Raw genomic sequence first — 27,975 nt, forward strand, 5'->3', positions numbered from 1 at the left:
ACCAATCTTTAGCCCAGAGGCTCAGTTAGGTGTAGAAAACCTTTCCTTTCCCTCCCCGGTTCCCTTGCTGTGTCTCCTCCGATGAGCCAGTGTTTTGTCGTCACCATCACTTTTGCAGTCAAAATAATTGAGTTCAGCAGCTTTGATGATGTAGATGATGTGAGCCGCCTAGCTTGGTGATTAGCTTCAGCGCTGGTGAAGAGACATCACTGCTGCAGGCGAACAATAGAGAAAATGTAAAATAATGACTATAAAAATATAAAATATAGATTTCCAAAGAATTTTACAGTTTGGGATGTAAGATACAAGGGGGTAGCAAAGATTTGATTCTAATATTATTCTTGATACAAAGTTGAGTCAGCAAGGAATTAAAGTTTAATGAAATGATGACGGCCATGATCCAGCCTGAGCTGCAGTCCCAGCAGTGTTATCTTCTTGCAGCTGATGACATTCTCTGCGCCGGTCTGGACTGGGGTGCCGAGCTGACGGTCTTGCCAGTTCTTTTCGTTTCATCAGTTTTCACGCTGTAGATTGACGTGACATCTGAGTAAGAAAGTAGTGAGAAAACAAAACATATGAGACATGATCTCACCAATCCCAGAAAAAAACAGCGATAATCCCATTGTCGTAACACACAAAATGCTTTATGGAGGACCATAGAAAAAAAATCCAACTGCAGTGAAATGATGAAGAAAGAAAAAAACGCAGCTTTAAACTTTCAGAATATGGGGCTGTGTAAGGGCTTATTTTTTGCATCCTGAGCTGACATTTTTACTGATACGATATTAGGTCATGATTTCCCTTTGAAAAAGCGAGGACGCGAAACGCGCGTCAGGCTATGTTCACACGTGAGAAGGGGGCTGCGGGTTCTCCCGTGGGTTTTCCCGCAGCGGATTTGATAAATCTGCAAGGCAAACCCGCTGCGGTTATCCCTGCAGATTTATCGCGGTTTGTGTTGCGGGTTCCACTGCGGGTTTATCCTGCACTGGTTTTACTATTGATGCTGCATATGCAGCATCAATAGTAATGTTAAAAATAATAAAAATAATGATATACTCACCCTCTGACGTCCCGATCTTCTCGGCGCTGCAGGCGGCGGTCCAGTTCCAGAGATGCTATGCGAGAAGGACCTTCGTGACGTCACGGTCATGTGACCGCGACGTCACGGTCATGTGACCGCGACGTCACCGCAGGCCCTGCTCGCATAGCAAACCCGAGACCGGACGGTCGTGTGCAGCGCTGGGAGGTGAGTATAGCATTATTTTTTATTTTAATTCTTTTTTTTTTTTTTTTTACACAAATATGGTTCCCGGAGCCTGGAGGAGAGTCTCCTCTCCTCCACCCCGGGTACCACCTGCACATTATCCGCTTACTTCCCGCATGGTGGGCACAGCCCCATGTGGGAAGTAAGCGGATCAATGCATTCCTATGGGTGCAGAACCGCCGCAATTCTGCACAAAGAAATGACATGCTGCGGGTTGTAAACCGCTGCGTTCCCGCGCGGTTTTTCCCGCAGCATGTGCACAGCGGTTTGCGGTTTCCATAGGGTTTACATGTTACTGTAAACGCAATGGAAACTGCAGCGGACCCGCAGCTGCAAAATCGCCGCGGTTCCGCGGTAAAAAACGCAAAGTGTGAACATGGCCTCAGGAGTCGTGGAGAGGCTGCTTTGGGTCTGGACTGACGATGGGTAAGCTTTCACCTTATTGCAGTAACGTGTGTGGGCAGTAACTAAGTGTTTGTATTTTCACATGGGATACGCTCTCTTGTGACATTATATTGGAGCTGGACTTTTTATATACACATGACTGACTACTCGCTTTTTTTTTTGCTTTCCCAAGTCCTATTGTGGACCTGTAACCCTCCCTTTGTGTACCTGTCTGTTTCCTCCATTCCCTTTTTTGTGTTGTGGTTACATACTTCTTGTGTTGTATTTGAATTAATAAAGGATCCTTTTTGATTTTACTTTTGGTGGCTCTTTAGTTACTCCTTTTTCTTGGTGTTTATCGTATTGTTGGAGTTCTCCACTTTGGTTTATTTATCTTTACTATTTGGGGAGAGTGTTAACCACCATGCTCTCGGCCTATTTACATATAACGTGCTTTTTAATTATTGTATCTGATACCATTTTAGGGTAGATGCAATGTTTTTATTGTCACTTATTGCATTTTATTGCAACGTTGTAATTGCAAAAAAAAAGTTATTCTAGCATTTTGGGTTTTTTTACATTTTTTTCTTGTTACGTCATTTACCGTTTCAATTCATTTACTTTATATTTGATACATCGGACTTTTATGACAGCAGCAATACCAAATGTTTGTATTGTTTTTATTATTGTATTATTTTTAATGGGGCAAGAGGGGGGTGGATTTGTACTTTTGACTTTTTTTTATTGTTTTCACATTTTTAAATCCTTTTATTTGTAACTATTTATTGTGCTTAATAGCCCCCTTATAGGACGTGAAGCTGCAATCATCTGATCACATGTACTATACATAGTACAAACTGATGCACTGTTATGTATAGTGAAAATCACAATCTCCTGCCTGCCGCTGTTAAAGGGACTCTGTCACCTGAATTTGGAGGGAACAATCTTCAGCCATAGAGGCGGGGTTTTCGGGTGTTTGATTCACCCTTTCCTTACTCGCTGGCTGCATGCTGGCTGCAATATTGGATTGAAGTTCATTCTCTGTCCTCCATAGTACACGCCTGCGCAAGGCAAGATTGCCTTGTGCGGGCATGTACTACAGAGGACAGAGAATGAACTTCAATCCAATATTGCAGCCAGCATGCAGCCAGCGGGTAAGGAAAGGGTGAATCAAACACCCGAAAACCCCGCCTCCATGGCTGAAGATTGTTCCCTCCAAATTCAGGTGACAGAGTCCCTTTAAAGGCACATCATCTACCGTGAAAGATGCAGACTCTGTGTGCGAACCAGCATCAAAGTCAATGACACAACATATCACATAACTGTACATCATATGTTGTGAAGGGAGTTATACAGGCCTAGTGGTCAGTGTGAAAATTGCAAGATTTTAGTTCAAATGTTCAATACTAGTTGTGATATAGAAACAAAAATATAAAAAAATGTTAACCATACATTTCACAGAAAAAAAATGATTTAATAGATCATTTCCTGATGGCACATTCCCTTTTAGGCTGGAGTCACACTCAGCGTAAGACAATACGGTCCGTATATTACGGCCGTAATACGCTGAAAAGTCCCCAAAATAGTGGTCCGTAGCTCCTCCGTAGGCAGGGTGTTTCAGCGTTTTTTGCGCATGGCATCCTCCGTATGTAATCCGTATGGCATCCGTACTGCGTGTTTTTCTCGCAGGCTTGCAAAACCAACATACCGCTACACAAGAGATCCATGTGTCCAAAAAAACTTCATACAGCGCTAGATAGCTTTAAAGCCGGTAATTCAATTACCGGCTTTTGCTATCTCCTTCCTAAACCCGACATGATATGAGACATGGTTTACATACAGTAAACCATCTCATATCCCCATTTTTTTTGCATATTCCACACTACTAATGTTAGTAGTGTGTATGTGCAAAATTTGGGCGCTCTAGCTATTAAATTAAAGGGTTAAATGGCGGAAAAAATTGGCGTGGGCTCCCGCGCAATTTTGTCTGCCAGAGTAGTAAAGCCAGTGACTGAGGGCAGATATTAATAGCCTGGAGAGGGTCCACGGTTATTGCCCCCCCCCCCCTGGCTAAAGACAACTGCCCCCAGCCACCCCAGAAAAGGCACATCTGGAAGATGCACCTATTCTGGCACTTGGCCACTCTCTTCCCATTCCCGTGTAGCGGTGGGATATGGTGTAATGAAGGGTTAATGCCACCTTGCTATTGTAAGGTGACATTAAGCCAGATTAATAATGGAGAGGCGTCAATTATGACACCTATCCATTATTAATCCAATACTAGTAAAGGGTTAAAAAAAACACAAACACATTAATAAAAATGATTTTAATGAAATAAAAACAAAGGTTGTTGTAATAATTTATTCTACGCTCAATCCTTCTGAAGACCCTCGCTCTGTAACAAAGTAAAAATAATAAACCAACAATATACATACCTTCCGAAGATCTGTAAGGTCCCACGATGTAAATCCATCTGAAGGGGTTAAAAAAATTTGCAGCCAGGAGCTCTGCTAATGCAGCGCTGCTCCTTGCTGCAAAACCCCGGAGAATGAAGGTAAAGTAGGTCAATGACCTATATTTACCTTCATTTGCAGTGAGGCGCCCTCTGCTGGTTGTTCATGGAGTGTGGGAACTTTCCTAGAAAGCTCCCAGGCTTGAGTTCATATGAGGGCGCCCTCTGCTGGTTGTCCTCATATGAACTCGAGCCTGGGAGCTTTCTAGGAAAGTTCCCATGCTCCAGGAACAACCAGCAGAGGGCGCCTCACCGCAAATGAAGGTAAATATAGGTCATTGACCTACTTTACCTTCATTCTCCGGGGTTTTGCAGCAAGGAGCAGCGCTGCATTAGCAGAGCTCCTGGCTGCAAAATTTTTTGTCACTGATATCACTGGGTGAATGATGAAGCCGGTGCAGGTGCCAGCCAGCCTCACAGATCGGCCCATCTAAATGGCGTTGTCAGAGATTGACAGTGGCATTTAAATGGATAAATAACAGTTGTCAGCAATTGGAACAAGCTTGGTCGCTGCTGTCACAGGTAGTTGCCAGCCGGCTCCTGAGCTCACTCGCTATGTGTGGACTCCATGTAGGACAAAGTATTATATCCTATGTGGGGAAGGGGTTAAATAATAGGTGGTAAATATCTGATTGCTGAAGGTACAATCACTGAGTCCCCCACTGGTCATGAGAGCGGGGGTTTTGTCCCTGTTTGAATAAAGCAGCGATTGTGCATGGATGCTGCCGCTCCATTCAACGTCTATGGGGTTGACTTAGATGGATAACCAAGTACAGTAGTCAGCTACGTCAGCCCCAAAGACTTGGAATGAAGTGGCCTTGTGTACACCAACCACCAATTGTTGTGAATTTGCTTTTTGGCTCCCTCTAGTGGTTACTAGTTTTTTGACTCTGGTTTTTCTGTCTTTCCTTTTATCCGCACCTGGGTCGTTAGTTAGGGGCGTTGCTTTATAAGCTCCCTGGACACTCAGTTCTATGCCTGGCAACGTAGTTATCAGAGCTAATCTGCTGTGCTCTTGTCTACTGATCCTGGTCCGGCTATTCAGCTAAGTCATTTACTTTGCTTTTTGCTATTTGTTTTTGGTTTTGTATTTTTGTCCAGCTTGTTCCTAATCTGTATCCTGACTTTTGCTGGAAGCTCTAGGGCGCTGGTGTTCTCCCCCCGGACCGTTAGACGGTTCGGGGGTTCTTGAATTTCCAGTGTGGATTTTTGATAGGGTTTTTTGTTGACCATATAAGTTACCTTTCTATATTCTGCTATTAGTTAGCGGGCCTCTCTGTGCTAAACCTGGTTCATTTCTGTGTTTGTCATTTCCTCTTACCTCACCGTTATTATTTGTGGGGGGCTTCTATCCTGCTTTGGGGTCCCTTTCTCTGGAGGCAAGAGAGGTCTTTGTTTTCCTCTACTAGGGGTAGTTAGATTCTCCGGCTGGCGCGAGTCATCTAGGATCAACGTAGGTATGACCCCCGGCTACTTCTAGTGTTGGCGTTAGGAGTAGATATATGGTCAACCCAGTTACCACTGCCCTATGAGCTGGATTTTTGTATCTTGCAGACTTCCACGTTCCTCTGAGACCCTCGCCATTGGGGTCATAACAGTTTGCCAGGCCTATATTAAATGTTTAATGCATTGCAAAAGAGGGATTATAAGAAAGAAGATTCTGAGTTTTTTTTTCTCCTCTCTCATTTTTTTTTTTCTTCATCCCCTTTACCTCAGAGTGGCTTATGCTTGCTGCAGACATGAATGTCCAGACCTTGATTACAAGTGTGGACCAGCTGGCTACTCGTGTGCAGGGCATACAAGATTATGTTATCAGAAGTTCTGGGTCAGAACCTAAGATACCGATTCCTGAACTGTTTTCCGGAGACAGGTTTAAGTTTAGGAATTTCAAGAATAATTGTAAATTGTTTTTGTCCCTGAGACCCTGTTCATCTGGAGACTCCGCTCAGCAAGTAAAAATTGTTATTTCGTTCTTACGGGGTGACCCTCAAGATTGGGCTTTTTCGCTGGCGCCAGGAGATCCGGCATTGGCTGATATTGATGCGTTTTTTCTGGCGCTCGGTTTACTTTATGAGGAACCCAATCTTGAGATTCAGGCAGAAAAGGCCCTGCTGGCTATGTCTCAGGGGCAGGACGAGGCTGAAGTGTATTGCCAAAAATTTCGGAAATGGTCCGTGCTGACACATTGGAACGAGTGTGCACTGGCCGCTAATTTTAGAAATGGTCTTTCTGATGCCATTAAAGATGTTATGGTGGGTTTTCCCATTCCCACAGGTCTGAATGATGCTATGGCACTGGCTATTCAAATTGACCGGCGATTGCGGGAGCGCAAGACCGCAAATTCCCTCATGGTGTTGTCTGAACAGACACCTAATTCGGTGCAATGTGATAGAAAAACCGCAAATTCCCTCATGGTGTTGTCTGAACAGACACCTGATTTAATGCAATGTGATAGAATCCTGACCAGAAATGAGCGGAAAATTCATAGACGCCGGAATGGCTTGTGCTACTACTGTGGTGATTCTACACATGTTATCTCAGCATGCTCTAAACGTATAGCTAAGGTTGTTGGTCCGGTCACCGCTGGAAATTTGCAACCTAAATTTATTCTGTCTGTAACTTTGATTTGCTCACTGTCGTCTTATCCTGTCATGGCGTTTGTAGATTCAGGTGCTGCCCTGAGTCTTATGGATCTGTCATTTGCTAAGCGCTGTGGTTTTACTCTTGAACCATTAGAAAATCCTATTCCTCTTAGGGGTATTGATGCTACGCCATTGGCAGCAAATAAACCGCAGTATTGGACACAGGTTACCATGTGCATGACTCCTGAACACCGCGAGGTGATACGTTTTCTTGTTTTACATAAAATGCATGATTTGGTTGTTTTAGGGCTGCCATGGTTACAGACCCATAATCCCGTCCTGGACTGGAAGGCTATGTCAGTTTCTAGTTGGGGCTGTCGTGGTATTCATGGGGATACCCTGCCTGTGTCTATTGCTTCTTCTACGCCTTCGGAAGTTCCGGAGTATTTGTCTGATTATCAGGATGTCTTTAGCGAGTCCAGGTCCAGTGCATTGCCTCCTCATAGGGACTGTGACTGTGCTATAGATTTGATTCCAGGCAGTAAATTTCCTAAGGGAAGACTCTTTAATCTGTCGGTACCTGAACATACCGCTATGCGTTCGTATATCAAGGAGTCTTTGGAGAAAGGACATATTCGTCCGTCTTCTTCCCCTCTTGGTGCAGGATTCTTTTTTGTGGCTAAAAAGGACGGATCTTTGAGGCCTTGTATTGATTATCGGCTTTTAAATAAGATCACTGTCAAATTTCAGTATCCTCTGCCGCTGTTGTCTGACTTGTTTGCCCGAATTAAAGGTGCCAAGTGGTTCACCAAGATAGACCTTCGTGGTGCGTACAACCTTGTGCGCATTAAGCAAGGTGATGAATGGAAAACCGCATTCAATACGCCCGAAGGTCATTTTGAGTACTTGGTGATGCCTTTTGGGCTCTCCAATGCGCCTTCAGTTTTTCAGTCCTTTATGCATGACATTTTCCGGAAGTATCTGGATAAATTTTTGATCGTTTATCTGGATGATATTTTGGTTTTTTCTGATGATTGGGACTCGCATGTGGAGCAGGTCAGGTTGGTCTTTAAAATTTTGCGTGAAAATTCTTTGTTTGTCAAAGGCTCAAAGTGTCTCTTTGGTGTACAGAAGGTTCCCTTTTTGGGGTTTATTTTTTCCCCTTCTGCTGTGGAGATGGACCCGGTCAAGGTCCGAGCTATTCTTGATTGGACTCAGCCCTCGTCAGTTAAGAGTCTTCAGAAGTTCTTGGGTTTCGCTAACTTCTACCGTCGTTTTATCGCTAATTTTTCTAGCATTGTGAAACCTTTGACGGATATGACCAAGAAGGGCTCCGATGTAGCTAACTGGGCTCCTGCTGCCGTGGAGGCTTTCCAGGAGTTGAAACGCCGGTTTACTTCGGCGCCTGTTTTGTGCCAGCCCGATGTCTCACTTCCCTTTCAGGTTGAGGTGGATGCTTCGGAGATTGGAGCAGGGGCCGTTTTGTCGCAGAGAGGCCCTGGTTGCTCTGTTATGAAACCTTGTGCCTTTTTCTCTAGGAAGTTTTCGCCTGCCGAGCGAAATTATGATGTGGGCAATCGGGAGTTGTTGGCCATGAAGTGGGCATTTGAGGAGTGGCGTCATTGGCTCGAGGGTGCTAAGCATCGTGTGGTGGTCTTGACTGATCACAAAAATCTGATGTATCTCGAGTCTGCTAAACGCCTTAATCCGAGACAGGCCCGCTGGTCATTGTTTTTCTCCCGCTTTGATTTTGTTGTCTCGTATTTACCAGGTTCAAAGAATGTGAAGGCCGATGCTCTTTCTAGGAGCTTTGTGCCTGATGCTCCTGGAGTCGCTGATCCTGTTGGTATTCTTAAGGATGGAGTTATCTTATCAGCTATTTCTCCGGATCTGCGACGTGTGTTGCAGAGATTTCAAGCTGATAGGCCTGAGTCTTGTCCACCTGACAGACTGTTTGTTCCGGATAAGTGGACCAGCAGAGTCATTTCCGAGGTTCATTCCTCGGTGTTGGCAGGTCACCCGGGAATTTTTGGCACCAGAGATCTGGTGGCCAGGTCCTTTTGGTGGCCTTCTTTGTCAAGGGATGTGCGGTCATTTGTGCAGTCCTGTGGGACTTGTGCTAGAGCTAAGCCTTGCTGTTCTCGTGCCAGCGGGTTGCTCTTGCCCTTGCCTGTCCCGAAGAGACCTTGGACACATATCTCCATGGATTTCATTTCTGATCTTCCGCTATCTCAGGGCATGTCTGTTATCTGGGTGATATGTGATCGCTTCTCCAAGATGGTCCATTTGGTTCCTTTGCCTAAGCTGCCTTCCTCTTCCGATCTGGTTCCTGTGTTTTTCCAGAACGTGGTTCGTTTGCACGGCATCCCTGAGAATATTGTGTCAGATAGAGGATCCCAGTTCGTTTCCAGGTTCTGGCGATCCTTTTGTAGTAGGATGGGCATTGATTTGTCGTTTTCGTCTGCTTTCCATCCTCAGACTAATGGACAGACGGAGCGAACCAATCAGACTTTGGAGGCTTATTTGAGGTGTTTTGTCTCTGCTGATCAGGACGATTGGGTGACATTCTTGCCGTTGGCTGAGTTTGCCCTTAATAATCGGGCTAGTTCCGCCACCTTGGTTTCGCCTTTTTTCTGCAACTCTGGTTTCCATCCTCGCTTTTCTTCAGGTCATGTGGAGTCTTCTGACTGTCCTGGGGTGGATTCTGTGGTGGATAGGTTGCAGCGGATCTGGAATCATGTGGTGGACAACTTGAAGTTGTCACAGGAGAGGGCTCAGCGCTTTGCCAACCGCCGCCGCGGTGTGGGTCCCCGACTACGCGTTGGGGATTTGGTATGGCTTTCTTCCCGCTTTGTTCCTATGAAGGTCTCCTCTCCCAAATTTAAACCTCGTTTTATTGGTCCTTACAAGATATTGGAAATCCTTAATCCTGTATCTTTTCGTCTGGATCTTCCTGTGTCGTTTGCTATTCACAATGTATTTCATAGGTCCTTGTTGCGGCGGTACGTTGTGCCTGTAGTTCCTTCTGCTGAGCCTCCTGCTCCGGTGTTGGTTGAGGGCGAGTTGGAGTACGTGGTGGAGAAGATCTTGGATTCTCGCCTCTCCAGGCGTAGACTTCAGTACCTGGTCAAGTGGAAGGGCTATGGTCAGGAGGATAATTCCTGGGTGGTCGCCTCTGATGTTCATGCGGCCGATTTAGTTCGTGCCTTTCATGCCGCTCATCCTGATCGCCCTGGTGGTCGTGGTGAGGGTTCGGTGACCCCTCACTAAGGGGGGGGTACTGTTGTGAATTTGCTTTTTGGCTCCCTCTAGTGGTTACTAGTTTTTTGACTCTGGTTTTTCTGTCTTTCCTTTTATCCGCACCTGGGTCGTTAGTTAGGGGCGTTGCTTTATAAGCTCCCTGGACACTCAGTTCTATGCCTGGCAACGTAGTTATCAGAGCTAATCTGCTGTGCTCTTGTCTACTGATCCTGGTCCGGCTATTCAGCTAAGTCATTTACTTTGCTTTTTGCTATTTGTTTTTGGTTTTGTATTTTTGTCCAGCTTGTTCCTAATCTGTATCCTGACTTTTGCTGGAAGCTCTAGGGCGCTGGTGTTCTCCCCCCGGACCGTTAGACGGTTCGGGGGTTCTTGAATTTCCAGTGTGGATTTTTGATAGGGTTTTTTGTTGACCATATAAGTTACCTTTCTATATTCTGCTATTAGTTAGCGGGCCTCTCTGTGCTAAACCTGGTTCATTTCTGTGTTTGTCATTTCCTCTTACCTCACCGTTATTATTTGTGGGGGGCTTCTATCCTGCTTTGGGGTCCCTTTCTCTGGAGGCAAGAGAGGTCTTTGTTTTCCTCTACTAGGGGTAGTTAGATTCTCCGGCTGGCGCGAGTCATCTAGGATCAACGTAGGTATGACCCCCGGCTACTTCTAGTGTTGGCGTTAGGAGTAGATATATGGTCAACCCAGTTACCACTGCCCTATGAGCTGGATTTTTGTATCTTGCAGACTTCCACGTTCCTCTGAGACCCTCGCCATTGGGGTCATAACAACCAATACCTTCAGACCAGAGACATAGGACACTTGCTGTCAAGATCGTGAGGGTCCCAGTGAAGTGAAGAAATTCTTTCTACAGGATAGGTGATAAGTGTAAATATTGGGATCGGACCTCCCTATGGGCTCGAATTGTTCATACCTGATATGACACTTGAATTCGCTTTATTTTCCAAGTCTTGCTGTATCTTTAGAAGCATCCTTTCCCGCTCCAAAGCTTCCAGGTATTTTGAGTATCTCCACGATATCTAGGTGAGCAGTGACATAATTAACTATAATAGGTATAAAAAGCTAGGAAATACAATACATAGATACTGTTACACAGTAAAATGTATATTAAGCACATACTTATTGCACCATCAAAAGCGTTAAATCCAAAAGTAGCTATCCCTCTATGTGCCAAGTATTCACTTGGGGTCACTAGCTTCAACCGATGGTTCTGGTAACTGGTTTATAAAGGAAGCGACAGCTGTGCCCGATTCCTGCAGACTGGCAGAGAAATGCGTGGGACAACGCAGCTGTGAAAACGGAGTTTGGGTAATGAAACATCACTTGTCATTCCATCATATAATGAGAAATTTTAATCATGGTTAATTGGGAGCCGTTTCCTGTCCTGTAACATTAATAGCTGCACTTTTTCCTGTACTTATGCAGATGCATGAGGCCCCGTCTGTTAGTGGGTGTTTTGTTTATCACTTACATTTTGTCATATCTACTGTACCTGTATAAGAGTATATAGCGTAGCAGTAAGAGCTCCATTTTTCTGCATAGACCAAGTATCATAGATGGTTGTTACCAACCACACATTTCAAATTGAAGACAGTGAAGCAATCAGCGATCGTTCAGGTTCAGGTTAAAAAATCCCTGACAAATAGGTTATTTTGTCAACCTGGAATTTCTTCTTCAGTGGTCGCGACAGTATACATGTAATTTTACATTGCAGCCATTTAATAGTGGCCATCTATGTATTGCGAGGACAGCTTAAAGTTGTTGGACCAAGTTTGTAAGTTAACCAGGATCCATAGGTGATAACCTTCTGGCAGCCTGACCCACTGATTCTGAGAATGACCCATCTAAATAGAGGTCCCAGCAGTCAGATCCCCAGCTGGATCCTAGTGATCAGACCCCCATTGATCGGTAGGTTATTCCCATTGATAGGGGATAATTTCCAAAATTAGGACAACCCCTTTAAGTTTGGAGTGCTTTCGTGAAGTGCTTCTTTATTCTGGCCTACATAGGGAGGTCCTGAGTGGGGAACCCATCGATGAAACTGCAAGCATAATGACTACCACAGAGACTTCTGAAAGACATGAATAGAATTGAAAACTGGCAGCCAGTGTGTTACATCTTCTCTGAGCCGGCTGCCAATTTGACACTCGGCTCAGAGAACGGTTGAATCTCACTCCTGGGGGAGGCAACATTGCCGGCAAGACACTTCAGACCACCGCACCAGGTGGCCCGAAGGAATCCCCCTGCCGGATGCCTTCAGAGCAAATGCCCCTCTTATCTCCCCACCAGATACACCCCTGAATACTACCACTTCAGTGACCACCATCTATTACTGTAGACAATGATGTATAATGAAATGTACTCACATGTCTGCTACGTTCAAAAGTGTCGCGGCCAGAAAATGTCTCGTCACTGTAAGCGCTGTCATTGTCATTATACAAGTCTGAATAGGTGCCCTTTCTCTTTGAGCCATCACGTTCATGTTGCTGCTGCTGCAAATGTAATAATATAATAATAATAATAATCTTTATTTTTATATAGCGCTAACATATTCCGCAGCGCCCCGTACAATGATCACCGACTGATAAAGTAGAGAACATCCAGTGAGAGAGGTACGAGACAAGGGGTCGGATATATTAGGAAGAAAGTAAACTATACAGAAAGGGAAGAAATGAAGTAAAGATTTCAAAATTCAAAAATGTCCTGCCCTTAATTTAGAAGGAACCATAAATCTGATAAGGGGTTGTATATTTCATAAATGTAAAACAGGCTTTTATTTCTTTTAAAGTATAATACGTAAAGTATCATGGGAGGGAAATGAGAAGAGTTTTGCATTATCCTTCACAATTTTCCAGACTTGAATACTGGGCTATTTAGAATTTGTGGGGAGATCTTCAGCAAATAAAGCCGGAAATCCAATATTTCTGCTAAATATTAGTTCTGTATAGAAGAAGAGGCAAAGCCAAATGGTAAGAGCCATGGGGACTCGAACATATTTTTTGGACACACTGAAGTCACCAGGTTAGCACCCGAGCATGCTCCGATAACACCTTAGTACACAGTCGATCATCACTATTAATGACAGATTCTAGTTGTATTAATCATTTATAGTTTCTAAAATATTCCAGTGTTCATACTGGACCAAAAAAAAGGGTCATACAATCCACCTAAAAGACAGAAAACTAAAGCAGAGGCTAAAGATCTGGCCAATGTCGCGGACAGAAAATGTCTATTTAGAAATACAATTAACTCAAGATGTTTCTGTGTATAAAAATGTTTCAAAGGTTTCATGGTTATAACAATAACTCTCCCCTTGTATAAGTCCAGAAAATTCCAGTGAATTTATATCATAACGATATGTAAACACGGGATAGAAATGCTGAAATTTTTTGTCCCAATTTGCGAATTAAAAATAGCAGCAAAGTGGATGAAATTACACCAAATCTCATCCACATGCTGCAAATTTTTTTTTACATAAAAATTGACCTGTGTTGTGGATGTTAAAATTTACAGAATCTCAATTTCTTTTGTAGATTTTCTTTCTAGAATTTCCCTTTTTCAATTTAAAAGGCTGAAATCTGCCACAAATCTGCAGGCACATGCGCACAAAGCGTTAACGTACGCTAAGGGACCTGGCTCTTTCCGTGCATCCCAAAAATGTGTCATTCTACATATTAGATGGAGATTTACCCACCTTGGCGAGTTTCTCTTGTTCCTTCATCTTCTGTTTCATCTGTTCTGTTTTCTTTGCCTTCTTCCGCTCTAGATGGGGAACAATCTTCTCATCTGTCAGACGATTCCGGAATTCACAGAACTCGGGCCAAAACTTGAACAGTATGCTGAAGATTGTCATCTAGGTGCACAGATACATTCACAGTTATTACTGTCTATTTGTATTTTAGACAATTGCAAAAAGTTGACAGATTTCAGTCAGCCATTTGCAATAACCAGCCATCAGCAGAATGTTGGGTTAGTCAACGGCTATCTCTGCTCACCTCCCATACATATGTACACTCGAATGAGACCTCAGCAGAAAGAAGGCAATGAGCCGCAGTTTGGCCTTTTTTGTTTTACATATTTTTTTGTATTTTTTAATGTTTATTTACATTTTAAATTAGGGAACTTGAACCTTATGTTGCTTGATTGCCTACACAATATACTGTAATACTACAGCATCACCGCCTAATATGAAATCAACAATCTCTTATGAAACATTATATATAGGGATGCGGTAACCATGATGAGGAGGCAAGGAAAGCAGCAACATCCAAATACCATCAAAGGGTTAGACAGGTCCTGAAGAGTCAGTTCAATGGGAAGAATAAAATCCACGCCATCAATACATATGCCATGCCAGCTATCAGATACCCTGCTGGCATAGCGTGCTGGCCAAAAGAAGAGAAGGAAGCTGCAGATGTGAAGACACAAAAGCTCCTCACAATGCATGGAGGTCTCCACCCTAAGTCTAGCACCCAAAGATTGTATACCAACAGAAAGGAGGGTGGGTGAGGCTTGATAAGCACCCAAGCCACCATCACGGATGACACAAGGAGTATCCAGGAATACATCAGAAAAATGGCACCAAAAGATGAGATGCTGAGAGAAAGCCTAAGGCAGAAACAACCACAGATCTGGAAGGAAGAATAGGAACATGAAGCGCCATGGCAAGAAAAGCCGCTGCATGGGATGTACCATCGACAGATAATGGAGAAATCCTACCAATGACTGGAGAAAGCTGGGCTCAGACAGCACAGAGGCACTAATAATAGCGGCACAAGAGCAAGCACTAAGTACCAGATCCATAGAAGCAGGAATCTACCACACAAGACATGACCCAAGGTGCAGACTATGCAAAGAAATCTCAGAAACAGTCCAACATATAGTGGCAGGATGCAAAACACAAGCAGGAACAGCGTATACCGAAAGCCACAATCAAGTAGGGGGAATTGTATTATTATTATTATTATTTATTGTTATAGCGCCATTTATTCCATGGCGCTTTACATGTAAGGAGGGGTATACATAATAAAAACAAGTACAATAATCTTAAACAATACAAGTCATAACTGGTACAGGAGGAGAGAGGACCCTGCCCGCGAAGGCTCACAATCTACAAGGGATGGGTGAGAATACAGTAGGCGAGGGTAGAGCTGGTCATGCAGCAGTTTGGTCAATCAGTGGTTACTGCAGGTTATAGGCTTGTCGGAAGAGGTAGGTCTTCAGGCTCTTTTTGAAGGTTTCGATGGTAGGTGAGAGTCTAATATGTTGTGGTAGAGAGTTCCAGAGTAGGGGGGATGCGCGAGAGAAATCTTGTATGCGATTGTGGGAAGAGGAGATAAGAGGGGAGTAGAGAAGGAGGTCTTGTGAGGGTCGGAGGTTGCGTGCAGGAAAGTACCAGGAGACGAGGTCACAGATGTATGGAGGAGACAGGTTGTGGATGGCTTTGTATGTCATGGTTAGGGTTTTGTACTGGAGTCTCTGGGTAATGGGGAGCCAGTGAAGGGATTGACAGAGGGGGGAAGCTGGGGAATAGCGGGGGGACAGGTGGATTAGTCGGGCAGCAGAGTTTAGAATAGATTGGAGGGGTGCAAGAGTGTTCAAGGGGAGGCCACAGAGCAGGAGGTTGCAGTAGTCAAGGCGAGAGATGATGAGGGCGTGGACTAGGGTTTTTGCAGATTCTTGGTTGAGGAATGAACGGATTCATGAAATATTTTTGAGTTGAAGTTGGCAGGAAGTGGAAAGGGCTTGGATATGTGGTTTGAAGGAGAGATCAGCGTCAAGGATTACCCCGAGGCAGCGAGCTTGTGGGACTGAGGAGAGTGGGCAGCCATTTACTGTAATGGATAGGTTCGTTGGGGGGGTCACGTGAGATGGGGGAAAGATGATGAATCCTGTTTGTCCATGTTAAGTTTCAGTAATCTAGCCGAGAAGAAGGATGAAATAGTGGACAGACACTGAGGAATTCTGGTTAGTAGGGTGGTGATATCTGGTCCAGAGATGTAGATCTGTGTGTCATCAGCATAGAGATGATACTGAAAGCCATGAGATTCTATGAGCTGTCCCAGGCCAAAGATGTAAATGGAGAACAGTAGGGGCCCTAGGACTGAACCTTGTGGGACTCCGACAGATAGGAAGCGAGGTGAGGAGGTGGTGTGTGAGTGGGAGACGCTGAATGTCCTGTCTGTTAGGTATGATGAGATCCAGGATAGGGCCAAGTCTGTGATGCCAAGGGACGAGAGGGTCTGTAATAATAGGGAATGGTCCACTGTGTCAAAGGCAGCCGACAGGTCCAGGAGGAGGAGGACAAAGTAGTGTCGCTTGCTCTTGGCGGTTAAGAGGTCATTGGTGACCTTAGTTAGGGCAGTTTCAGTGGAGTGGTGTGACCGGAAGCCAGATTGTAAGCGGTCGAAGAGGGAGCAAGAAGAGAGATGGGAGGACAGTTATACAGGAACATCTGCACAGCATATGGGCTAAGTCCCCTAAGTCCAAGTGGGAGACCCCAGAAAAAGTGCAGGTATTGGCCAACCAACCAGACATTGTGATAGTAGACAAGGATCAGAAGACAGCAATGATAATAGATGTGGCAGTGCCAAGTGACACCAACACCAGAAAGAAGGAGTATGAGAAGCTGGAGAAATACCAGGGCCTGAAAGAAGAACTGGAGAAGATGTGGAAGGTGAAGGCAACAGTAATTCCGGTGGTGATAGGAGAACTTGAAGCAGTGACCCCTAAGTAGGAAGAATGGCTACAACGGATCCCAGGAGCAACATCTGAGCTCTCTTTACAGAAAAGCGCAATGCTGGGAACAACTAAGATCCTGCGCAGAACCCTCAAACTTCTAGGCCTCTGGTAGAGGACCCGAAAATGAGAAAGGACAACAAAGACCACCCCCTTTAGGGGTGAGAAGGAAGTTTTATATATTTTGCATATAATATATATATTTATATATATATATTATATACAGTGCCTTGCGAAAGTATTCGGCCCCCCTGGAACTTTTCAACCTTTTCACACATATCATGCTTCAAACATAAAGATACCAAATGTACCGTATATACTCGAGTATAAGCCAAGAATTTCAGCCCATTTTTTTAGGCTGAAATTGCCCCTCTCAGCTTATACTCGAGTCATACCCAGAGGTCGGCAGGGGAAGGGGAGCGGGATCTGTCTAAGAATACTCACCTGCTCCTGGCGCTGTCCCTGGTTCCCCGGCGCCGGCAGCTTCTTCCTGTAGTGAGCGGTCACATGGTACCGCTCATTACAGTAATGAATATGGACCCCACTCCACTCCCATAGAGGTGGAGCCGCATATTCATTACTGTAATGAGTGGTACCATGTGAACGCTCAATACAGGAAAGAAGCTGCCGGCGCCGGGGAAGCAGGTGAGTATAAGCAGTGCGTGATATTCATCTGCTCCCCGTTCCACCGTCGCCGGCTGCCGTTGCGTCTTCTGCATCCTCTGCACTGATGCTCAGGTCAGAGGGCGCGGTGACGCGATTAGTGCGCGCCGCCCTCTGCTTGATCGTCAGTGCGGAGGACGGGGAAGACACAGCGGTGGCCGGCGCTGGAACACAGAGCAGGTCAATATAGCAAGTACTGGGGGCCTGAGCGACAAGAGGTGAGTATGTGATTTTTTTTTTTATCGCAGCAACAGCATATGGGGCAAATGACTATATGGAGCATCTTATGGGGCATAATCAGCATGTATGGAGCATTACATGGGGCAAATGACTGTATGGAGCATCTTATGGGGCCATAATCAGCATTTGTGCAGCATTAAATGGGGTGTATTTTGTATGCAGCATCTTATGGGGCCCATCATAAACTGTATGGAGCATTATATGGGGCGTATTTTGTATAGAGCATTATATGGGGCCCATCACGACCTGTATGGAGCATTATATGGGGCTCCTGATTCAATATGGATATTCAAAAACACTTAACTTACTGATGTCTCAATTAATTTTACTTTTATTGGTATCTATTTTTATTTTTGACATTTACCAGTAGCTGCTGCATTTTCCACCCTAGGCGTATACTCAAGTCGATTAAGTTTTCCCAGTTTTTTGTGGCAAAAATAGGAGTCTCGGCTTATACTCGAGTATATACGGTAAAAGAATCAACAGCAAGTGGAACACAATTGTGAAGTTGAACGAAATTTATTGGTTATTTTAAATTTTTGTGGAAATTCAAAAACTGAAAAGTGGGGCATGCAATATTATTCGGCCCCTTTACTTTCAGTGCAGCAAACTCACTCCAGAAGTTCATTGTGGATCTCTGAATGATCCAGTGTTGTCCTAAATGCCTAATGATGATAAATATAATCCACCTGTGTGTAATCAAGTCTCCATATAAATGCATCTGCTCTGCGATAGTTTCAGGGTTCTGTTTGAAGCACAGAGAGCATCATGAAGACCAAGGAACACAACAGGCAGGTCTGTGATACTGTTGTGGAGAAGTTTAAATCTGGATTTGGATGCAAAATGATTTCCAAAACTTTAAACATCCCAAGGAGCACTGTGAAAGCGATCATATTGAAATGGAAGGAGTATCATACCACTGCAAATCTACCAAGACCCGGCCGCCCCTCTAAACGTTCATCTCAAACAAGGAGAAGACTGATCAGAGATGCAGCCAAGAGGCCCATGATCACTCTGGATGAACTGCCGAAATCTACAGCTGACCATAGGACAACAATCAGTCGTACACTGCCCAAATCTGGCCTTTATGGAAGAGTGGTAATAAGAAAGCCATTTCTCAAAGATATCCATAAAAAGTGTTGTTTAAAGTTTGCAACAAGCCACCTGGGAGACACACCAAACATGTGGAAGAAGGTGCTCTGGTCAGATTAAACCAAAATTGAACTTTTTTGCAGCAATGCCAAACGATATGTTTGGCATAAAGGCAACACAGCTCATCACCCTGAACACCTGTTGGAGTCTGCAAAAGACCTGAGACTGGGACGGAGATTTGTCTTCCAGCAAGACAATGATCCCAAACATAAAGCAAAATCTACAATGGAATGGTTCACGAATAAACGTGTCCAGGTGTTAGAATGGCCAAGTCAAAGTCCAGACCTCAATCCAATCAAGAATCTGTGGAAAGAGCTGAAAACTGCTGTTCACAAACGATCTCCATCAAACCTCACTGAGCTCGAGCTGTTTGCCAAGGAATAATGGGCAAGAAATTCAGTCTCTCGATGTACAAAACTGATAGAGACATACCCCAAGCGACTTACAGCTGTAATCTCAGCAAAAGGTGGCGCAACAAAGTATTAAGTTAAAGGGGCCGAATAATATTGCACGCCCCACTTTTTTAGTTTTTGAATTTCCACAAAAACTTAAAATGAGCAATAAATTTCATTCAACTTCACAATTGTGTTCCATTTGTTGTTGATTCTTCACCAAAAATGTACATTTGGTATCTTTATGTTTGAAGCATGATATGTGGGAAAAGGTTGAAAAGTTCCAGGGGGCCGAATACTTTCGCAAGGCACTGTGTATCTATATACAGTGGGGCAAAAAAGTATTTAGTCAGTCAGCAATAGTGCAAGTTCCACCACTTAAAAAGATGAGAGGCGTCTGTAATTTACATCATAGGTAGACCTCAACTATGGGAGACAAACTGAGAAAAAAAAATCCAGAAAATCACATTGTCTGTTTTTTTAACATTTTATTTGCATATTATGGTGGAAAATAAGTATTTGGTCAGAAACAAAATTTCATCTCAATACTTTGTAATATATCCTTTGTTGGCAATGACAGAGGTCAAACGTTTTCTGTAAGTCTTCACAAGGTTGCCACACACTGTTGTTGGTATGTTGGCCCATTCCTGCATGCAGATCTCCTCTAGAGCAGTGATGTTTTTGGCTTTTCGCTTGGCAACACAGACTTTTTAACTCCCTCCAAAGGTTTTCTATAGGGTTGAGATCTGGAGACTGGCTAGGCCACTCCAGGACCTTGAAATGCTTCTTACGAAGCCACTCCTTCGTTGCCCTGGCGGTGTGCTTTGGATCATTGTCATGTTGAAAGACCCAGCCACGTTTCATCCTCAATGCCCTTGCTGATGGAAGGAGGTTTGCACTCAAAATCTCACGATACATAACCCCATTCATTCTTTCATGTACCCGGATCAGTTGTCCTGGCCCCTTTGCAGAGAAACAGCCCCAAAGCATGATGTTTCCACCACCATGCTTTACAGTAGGTATGGTGTTTGATGGATGCAACTCAGTATTCTTTTTCCTCCAAACACGACAAGTTGTGTTTCTACCAAACAGTTCCAGTTTGGTTTCATCAGACCATAGGACATTCTCCCAAAACTCCTCTGGATCATCCAAATGCTCTCTAGCAAACTTCAGACGGGCCCGGACATGTACTGGCTTAAGCAGTGGGACACGTCTGGCACTGCAGGATCTGAGTCCATGGTGGCGTAGTGTGTTACTTATGGTAGGCCTTGTTACATTGGTCCCAGCTCTCTGCAGTTCATTCACTAGGTCCCCCCGCGTGGTTCTGGGATTTTTGCTCACCGTTCTTGTGATCATTCTGACCCCACGGGGTGGGATTTTGCGTGGAGCCCCAGATTGAGGGAGATTATCAGTGGTCTTGTATGTCTTCCATTTTCTAATTATTGCTCCCACTGTTGATTTCTTCACTCCAAGCTGGTTGGCTATTGCAGATTCAGTCTTCCCAGCCTGGTGCAGGGCTACAATTTTGTTTCTGGTGTCCTTTGACAGCTCTTTGGTCTTCACCATAGTGGAGTTTGGAGTCAGACTGTTTGAGGGTGTGCACAGGTGTCTTTTTATACTGATAACAAGTTTAAACAGGTGCCATTACTACAGGTAATGAGTGGAGGAAAGAGGAGACTCTTAAAGAAGAAGTTACAGGTCTGTGAGAGCCAGAAATCTTGATTGTTTGTTTCTGACCAAATACTTATTTTCCACCATAATATGCAAAAAAAATGATAAAAAAACAGACAATGTGATTTTCTGGATTTTTTTTTCTCAGTTTGGCTCCCATAGTTGAGGTCTACCTATGATGTAAATTACAGACGCCTCTCATCTTTTTAAGTGGTGGAACTTGCACTATTGCTGACTGACTAAATACTTTTTTGCCCCACTGTAATGTGTGTTTTTAAAGAAAAAAATATATATTTTTTTACTACATTTTAAATTGTGTATTGAATAGGCTTGATTGCATACTCAGTACATAACCTTCATAGGGGTTCTAATATTCCAGACACGAGGGCTTTCAGTAGGCCCTTAGCTGGAATGAAAATGTATTGCCACCCTGTGATCAAGTAGTTGGTGGGACTTGGGGGGGGATCAATGGTTGTTTTATCAAAGTCTTTTAACCCCTTCATGACCCAGCCTATTTTGACCTTAATGACCTGGCCATTTTTTGCAATTCAGACCAGTGTCCCTTTATGAGGTAATAACTCAGGAACGCTTCAACGGATCCTAGCGATTCTGAGATTGTTTTTTCATGACATATTGGGCTTCATGTTAGTGGTAAATTTAGGTCGATAATTTCTGCGTTTATTTGTGAAAAAAAAAAACGGAAATTTGGTGAAAATTTCGCAATTTTCACATTTTGAATTTTTTTTCTGTTAAACCAGAAAGTTATGTGACACAAAATAGTTAATAAATAACATTTCCCACATGTCTACTTTACATCAGCACAATTTTGTAAACAAATTTTTTTTTGCTAGGAAGTTATAAAGGTTAAAATTTGACCAGTGATTTCTCATTTTTACAACAAAATTTCCAAAACCATTTTTTTTTAGGGACCACCTCACATTTGAAGTCAGTTTGAGGGGTCTATATGGCTGAAAATACCCAAAAGTGACACCATTCTAAAAACTGCACCCCTCAAGGTACTCAAAACCACATTCCAGAAATTTATTAACCCTTCAGGTGTTTCACAGCAGCAGAAGCAACATGGAAGAAAAAAATTTACATTTAACTTTTTAGTCACAAAAATCATTTTTTAGCAACAATTTTATTATTTTTCCAAGTGTAAAAGGAGAAACTGGACCACGAAAGTTGTTGTCCAATTTGTCCTGAGTACGCCGATACCTCATATGTGGGGGTAAACCACTGTTTGTGCGCACGGCAGGGCTCGGAAGGGAAGGAGCGCCATTTGACTTTTTTAATGAAAAATTGGCTCCAATCTTTAGCGGACACCATGTCGCGTTTGGAGAGCCCCCGTGTGCCTAAACATTGGAGCTCCCCCACAAGTGACCCCATTTTGGAAACTAAACGCCCCAAGGAACTTATCTAGATGCATAGTGAGCACTTTAAACTCCCAGGTGCTTCACAAATTGATCCGTAAAAATGAAAAAGTACTTTTTTTTCACAAAAAAATTCTTTTAGCCTCAATTTTTTCATTTTCACATGGGCAACAGGATAAATTGGATCCTAAAATTTGTTGGGCAATTTCTCCTGAGTACACTGATACCTCACATGTGGGGGTAAACCACTGTTTGGGCACATGGTAAGGCTCGGAAGGGAAGGAGCGCCATTTGACTTTTTTAATGAAAAATTATCTCTATCGTTAGCAGACACCATGTCGCGTTTGGAGAGCTCCTGTGTGCCTAAACATTGGAGCACCCCCACATGTGACCCCATTTTGGAAACTAGACCCCCAAGGAACTTATCTAGATGCGTAGTGAGCACTTTAAACCCTCAGATGCTTCACAAATTGATCGGTAAAAATTAAAAAGTACATTTTTTTTTCACAAAAAATTTCTTTTAGCCTCAATTTTTTCATTTTCACATGGGCAACAGGATAAAATGGATCCTAAAATTTGTTGGGCAATTTCTCCTGAGTACGCCGATACCTCATATGTGGGGGTAAACCACTGTTTGGGCACATGCCGGGGCTCAGAAGTGAAGTAGTGACGTTTTGAAATGCAGACTTTGATGGAATGCTCTGCGGGCGTCACGTTGCGTTTGCAGAGCCTGATGTGCCTAAACAGTAGAAACTCTCCACAAGCAACCCCATTTTGGAAACTAGACCCCCAAAAGAACTTATCTAGATGTGTGGTGAGCAATTTGAACCCCCAAGTGCTTCACAGAAGTTTATAACGCAGAGCCATGAAAATAATAAATACGTTTTCTTTCCTCAAAAATAATTTTTTAGCCCAGAATTTTTTATTTTCCCAAGGGTAACAGGAGAAATTTGACCCCAAAAGTTGTTGTCCAGTTTCTCCTGAGTACGCTGATACCCCATATGTGGAGGTAAATCACTGTTTGGGCACATGCCGGGGCTCGGAAGTGAAGTAGTGACGTTTAGAAAGGCAGACTTTGATGGAATGCTCTGCGGGCGTCACGTTGCGTTTGCAGAGCCCCTGATGTGCCTAAACAGTAGAAACCCCCCACAAGTGACCACATTTTGGAAACTAGACCCCCAAAGGAACTTATCTAGATGTGTGGTGAGCACTTTGAACCCCCAAGTGCTTCACAGAAGTTTATAACGCAGAGCCGTGAAAATAAAAAATCATTTTTCTTTCCTCAAAAATAATTTTTAGCCCGCAATTTTTTATTTTCCCAAGGGTAACAGGAGAAATTGGACCCCAAAAGTTGTTGTCCAGTTTCTCCTGAGTACGCTGATACCCCATATGTGGGGGTAAACCACTGTTTGGGCGCACGTCGGGGCTCGGAAGGGAGAGAGCACCATTTGACTTTTTCAACGCAAGATTGGCTGGAATCAATGGTGGCGCCATGTCACGTTTGGAGACCCCCTGATGTGCCTAAACAGTGGAAACCCCTAAATTCTAACTCCAACACTAACCCCAACACACCCCTAACCATAATAACAAACCCTAACCACAACCCTAACCCCAACACACCCCTAACCCTAGACTTAACCCTAATTCCAACCCTAACTCTAATTTCAGCCGTAACCCTAAGGCTATGTGCCCACGTTGCGGATTTGTGTGCAGATTTTTCCGCACCATCTTTGAAAAATCTGCAGGTAAAATGCACTGCGCTTTACTGCGAATTTCCAGTGTTTTTTGTGTGGATTTCACCTGCGGATTCCTATTATGGAGCAGGTGTAAAACGCTGCGGAATCCACACAAAGAATTGAGATGCTGTGGAAAATACAATGCAGCGTTTCCGCGCTGTATTTTCCGCACCATGGGCACAGCGGATTTGGTTTTCCATAGTTTTATGTGGTACTGTAAACGTGATGGAAAACTGCTACGAATCTGCAGCGACCAATCCGCTGCGGATCCGCAGCCAAATCCGCACCGTGTGCACATAGCCTAATTCTAACCCTAATTGCAACCCTAACCCAAATTCTAACCCTAATTCTAAACCTAGCCCTAAGTGCAACCCTAGCCCTAAGTGCAACACTAACCCTAAGTGCAACCCCAACCCTAAGTGCAACCCTAAGTGCAACGATATCCCTAAGTGCAACCCTAACCCTAAGTGCAACCCTAGCCCTAAGTGCAACACTAACCCTAAGTGCAACCCTTAGTGCAACGATATCCCTAAGTGCAACCCTAACCCTAAGTGCAACCCTAACCCTAAGTGCAACCCTAAGAGCAACCCTAGCCCTAAGTGCAACCCTAGGTGCAACCCTAGCCCTAAGTGCAACCCCAGCCCTAAGTGCAACCCTAACCCTAAGTGCAACCCTAACCCTAAGTGCAACCCTAAGTGCAACCCTAACCCTAAGTGCAACCCTAAGTGCAACCCTAAGTGCAACCATACCCCTAACGGAAAAACAAAAATAAATATATTTTCTATATTTTATTATTTTCCCTACCTATGGGGGGGATAAATGGGGGGGGTTATTTACTATTTTTTTATTTTGATCGCTGTGATAGAACCTATCACAGCGATCAAAATGTACAAGGAACGAATCTGCCAGCCGGCAGATTCGGCGGGCGCACTGTGCATGCGCCCGCCATTTTCCAAGATGGCGGCGCCCATGGGAGAAGACCGGGGACACCGGGAGGGACACCGGGACTAGGTAAGTATGGGGGGGTGCAATCGGACAGCGGAGGGGAGGACGGGGGAGGGTCGGAGGGGAGAGGAGTGCAGCGGCGGACAGATCGGGGGGTAGGGAACAGTGACGGCGGCTGCAGATTGCCGCCGTCAGTCGTGGGGGGGCCAGATCGGGGTCTCCAGCCATGGTCGATGCTATTGCAGCATCGGCCATGGCTGGATTGTAATATTTCACCAATTTTCATAGGTGAAATATTACAGATTGCTCTGATTAGCTGTTTCACTTTCAACAGCCAATCAGAGCGATCGTAGCCCTGGGCTGTAGTACCACTCCCCCTGTCCCTGCAGATCGGGTGAAATTGAAGTTCACCCTTTCACCCGATCTGCAGGGACGCGATCCCTCCATGACGCCACATAGGCGTCACAGGTCGGATTGACACCGACTTTCATGACGCCTACGTGGCGTCATGGTTCGGGAAGGGGTTAAGAGCCATTATCATGCCCAACCGATGCTTCTAAGAGATTAAGTTGAGCTACATGTAGCTCCGATCATGTCAGTATCATAGCGCTGGAGTATGTGCCAAACTTTAACTACACTTTAGAATACAATGAAAAAAAAGGGGTGTTGATCCTTACTATCTGATTATGTGCACATTTTTTTCAACTTAAGTCAATTAAAGCCTATGAATCTATTCGGTATATATGAGACTAGTACATTGCCTATGCTATAATACGTTTCTGATTGTATAATTGTATTTCATAACAAACTACAAAAGCAGTGAAAATATATAATTATAATATAAAATATAATTATAATTCCTCTCTTTAAAAGGGAACCCGTCACCAGATTTTCCTTATATAAATTAAATCAACCACCTTTGAGTAGTCTTGAACAGCAGCCCAGCTGTTGTGAATTCTGCTCTTGGGCTCCCTCCGGTGGTTATGAGTGGTAGTGCTGCTGTCTTTGGATCGCAGCATTTATCAGGTGTGTCCACTTATTGCAATTTGGACTAGGGCTATTTAGTCTTGCTTGATCCTTTAGTCAGTGCCAGTTGTCCATTGTTTTTGGAGGATTCACATCCATACCTGTTCTCTCCTGTTTTGCTGTTCATTTCAACAAAGATAAGTTCTGGCTTTGTTTTTGCTGTCCACATGCTGTGGACCTCATTGTTCAGTGCATTTTCATGTTTTGTCTTGTCCAGCTTTGTCTGTGAAGGATTTTTTGCAGCCAAGCTGTGTCTCTGGAGGTGCAGATATACCCTCCATGTCTTTAGTCAGATGTGGAGATTTGTATTTTCTGTGGTGGATATTTTCTAGTGTTTTAATACTGACCGCATAGTACTCTGTCCTATTCTTTCTTTTTAGCTAGAATGGCCTCCTTTGCTAAATCCTGATTTCAGTCTGCGTATGTCATTTCCCTCTCCTCTCACAGTCAATATTTGTGGGGGGCTGTCTATCCTTTGGGGATTTTCTCTGAGGCAAGATAGTTTTCCCGTTTCTATCTTTAGGGGAAGTTAAATCTTAGGCTGTGTCGAGGTGTCTAGGGAGTGTTAGGTACATCCCACGGCTACTTCTAGTTGCGGTGCTAACTTCAGGGTTTGCGGTCAGTACAGGTACCACCTTCTCCAGAGTACGTCTCATGCTGCTCCTAGGCCACCAGATCATAACACCCAGCGCCCCGACATATAAAATAAGATACATTTTTCTCCAGAATGACATGCTAATCGGCGCTGTCCAGTCTGATGGGTGTCATTGGTCTGTGTTCGTCGCCTCCTCATTCCCCCAAAATCGCCATCCTCCTGCCATAACTGATGTAGCTGCCATCTCCTACCTTATCCACAGTTTGTTCAGCTCACACGTCTGCACAGCAGAGAACAGGAGCTGCGCCAATGCAACAGGCCATGTGGATGACGTAGGAGACGTCAGCCAGGAGGACTGGTGATTTGCGGAGGGACAGCGAGCACCGACCAATGACATCCATCGGACTGGACCGATTTGCATATGGCACAGAAGGATTATAAAAAGTATTTTCTTAGATATGTGGGGGAGCTGAGTACATGTGAACAGGTTACTGGAGTGCTGATCAAAATTACTTAAAAGTGGTGGATTAGGTTATTCAGAGAAAATTGGTAGCAGTTCCCCTTTAAAGGGTCAATGAAACCCCTTCTCATTGACTCACTATGGATTTAGGGTGAATAAGGCCCCCCACTTATTAGTAGAAGCCATATGTTGTCACTATATGCCGGGGAACTATGAGTGTTGATTGAAAGTCAGAATTTACACCTAAGACTTCCCAGGGGAGCCACAATATAAGGTTCATGTATATATAGACCCGCTCCTATAACTCAAGCATACTAATGTATTCATCTGCTTCAGCTGACCTCTGCTTCCCGAAACACATATGGTCCAAGATCCCGACGTCGCTCTATAATTTTCTCTGCTTGCTCTGGAGGAATGTCTATCTGCAGAGCTGGAGGGATGGAGGAGTTGATGAAACAGTTGATGATAGCAGTGATTTTGTTCTGAATCGTAGACTCATCACAGTGCGAGTGGCACAATTCCTGAAGGACACGTAACAGATAAAAAATGAAGAAGAGATGAGATTGTATCAAGAACAGATGAGCAATTCGTAGTAACCGGTCTTCACTTGTGCTGGGAATCTTTGGCATCTCTCGCACTTACAAGGTCCTGTGACATCATGTTGTGATGTGCCATACATCATGTGAGGCCTAGCGATGCCGGGCCGAGGAGCCACACATGCCTAGCACAGAAGTGAAGACCGGGCGCCTCGGAGGACCGGACGCTGGACCAGGGCAGCGTGAATCTAATTGCGATCTCTAATGTTCAATGGATTCCCTGAGACTACAAACAGTTGTAGCTATAAACTCATACGGCAGAAATAATGATAATCATTCATAGATATAATGATATTTGCTAACACTCCAAATATACGGATATAGCAATCTTTAAATGTACGAACAGCAGCCAACAGATATCAGGATCACTGAGTGC

At 44.2% G+C, this 27,975-nt stretch overlaps 1 protein-coding gene across 1 annotated transcript in view; it reads right to left on the reverse strand.

Annotated features, from left to right (window-relative positions):
* Nucleotides 1-266: 266 nt before the first annotated feature.
* The window catches only part of RGS22 (regulator of G protein signaling 22), a 189,938-nt gene continuing 162,229 nt past the window's right edge, over nt 267-27,975 (reverse strand). The window contains exons 22-26 of the mRNA XM_069731649.1: nt 27,345-27,524; nt 13,707-13,865; nt 12,379-12,504; nt 10,926-11,031; nt 267-543 (exon numbers count right to left, since the gene is read on the reverse strand). Of these exons, the coding sequence (XP_069587750.1) occupies nt 428-543; nt 10,926-11,031; nt 12,379-12,504; nt 13,707-13,865; nt 27,345-27,524 (687 nt within the window). The 3' untranslated portion in view covers nt 267-427. The remainder of the gene's footprint in view (nt 544-10,925; nt 11,032-12,378; nt 12,505-13,706; nt 13,866-27,344; nt 27,525-27,975) is intronic.

This window comes from Ranitomeya imitator, chromosome 6, assembly GCF_032444005.1.
Source record: "Ranitomeya imitator isolate aRanImi1 chromosome 6, aRanImi1.pri, whole genome shotgun sequence".
NCBI classification, from domain to species: Eukaryota; Metazoa; Chordata; class Amphibia; order Anura; family Dendrobatidae; genus Ranitomeya; species Ranitomeya imitator.